The sequence below is a fragment of the Octodon degus genome, unplaced genomic scaffold (assembly GCF_000260255.1).
Source record: "Octodon degus isolate 3935 unplaced genomic scaffold, OctDeg1.0 scaffold00083, whole genome shotgun sequence".
In the NCBI taxonomy this organism is placed as follows: domain Eukaryota; kingdom Metazoa; phylum Chordata; class Mammalia; order Rodentia; family Octodontidae; genus Octodon; species Octodon degus.
In genome coordinates, this window is record NW_004524659.1 from 10,839,153 (window position 1) to 10,840,586 (window position 1,434).

Genomic DNA, 1,434 nt, shown 5'->3' on the forward strand with positions numbered 1-1,434 from the left:
AGAATAGTCAAAGGAGCTACAAAGTGAGCTCAAGGCCAGCCTGAACTGCATAGCAAGACCCTGTCTCAAAAAAGACAAAGACAAAACAAAATAAGATGAGTGGACAGCACATGACTGGCCCAAGGGAGAAAGGAGTAATGAGGGGAGTGAAGGGAGTCACCGACACATGAGACACTCTCACACATTTTATTGGGGGCTTAGGTGGGGATCCCAGAGGATCTTTCTGTTTTCCTCGAACTGTGCCCAGGAATGGATCAGATCTGGACATAGGACAAAGTGACATCGCCAAGGATTTCCAGCGTGTCCACGCTCTGGAAGGCTGGAAGGCGATGGGAGTAGTCGAAGAGGTGCTGGCCATTGGCGTAAACTTTGAAGCGATCCATGCCGCAGCGGATGGAGAGCTGCAGGAGGGAGGGTACCACGAGGTGGGTGTGGGGCTGCCAAAGGGAAGCGCAGGGCAGTGGGTGAGGGGACCCCGACTCACGTCAAAGAACTGGCCCGGCCTAAATGGGTTGTGGGGGAGCTTCCTCTCCTCGGAGCCCCAGGAGCCGTTCAGGTGGCTGTTCCGGACCACGACGCCCTCAGACAGGCGGGGATTAATGTGCAGTGCCCGGTCCCCTGAGAAGCCCACCTTGAAGTTGATGGCAAAGCTGGGAGCAAAGAGGGGAAGTGGGAGGGAGGTTAGCACCGGAGTCCTCAGGAAAGAAACAGCTAGGGTCTGGGTCCCCCGGGTCTGAGGGATGAGGCCTGGCCATTTCTACCTCAGTCGGGGTGCTTTACCTTTTGGCTGTGAGGGGCACGAAGCCCTTGATTATGATGGTCCTGCGAGGGCTGAGGCCCCCGTGCAGGACCCCCGTGTATGGCACAGGCTGTGGAGAACATGTGGTCCATCAACTGTTGGGTCTCGGAAGTCCAGGTTCAGGAACATTTTTTCCAGAAAAAGGTTCCTTTCTTCCTGGAAATGTCCCGGCCAAGTGCCCTCCCCAACCCTAGTCACCAACGTTACCCTCTCCTCACCTCCCATCCCAAACGCCCTCATCCCACCATCCTGACACCCCACCACCCTTCTCTGACTTCTCCCCAGCCCCAGGGCCTTCTTCCCCTTCACTGAACCAATTCACTGAGCCCCAACCCCACAGGCCGCATACCGGGTTGAAGACTGGGGGTCCTGACATAATCTGTGAAGCAAGGAGGAAGCGATATTATCGGGTTCTGTCCCATTGAGCTCTGCACACAGGTTTCTTCAGAGCTCAGTGAGTAAAGACCTGCCCCACCCCTGCCCTCAGCACCCCGCGGGCAGCTCACCGGCAGGGCATTCATTTGCATCTGCATGTGTGGAGGGGGAGGACCACCGTATCCAGGAGTCTGAAGGATGTAGAGGCAGGATGCTCAGGAGCTGGGCCTCCTCCGCCACCCTCTTCCCCCTCGGGAAAC

The 1,434-nt window shown here is 57.1% G+C and overlaps 1 protein-coding gene across 1 annotated transcript in view; it reads right to left on the reverse strand.

Moving 5' to 3' along the window:
* Positions 1-163: 163 nt before the first annotated feature.
* Positions 164-1,434, reverse strand: part of Lgals4 (galectin 4) — a 6,997-nt gene continuing 5,726 nt past the window's right edge. The window contains exons 5-9 of the mRNA XM_004636790.2: positions 1,306-1,365; positions 1,149-1,178; positions 781-869; positions 485-650; positions 164-401 (exon numbers count right to left, since the gene is read on the reverse strand). Coding sequence (XP_004636847.1) covers positions 255-401; positions 485-650; positions 781-869; positions 1,149-1,178; positions 1,306-1,365 — 492 coding nt within the window. The 3' untranslated portion in view covers positions 164-254. The remainder of the gene's footprint in view (positions 402-484; positions 651-780; positions 870-1,148; positions 1,179-1,305; positions 1,366-1,434) is intronic.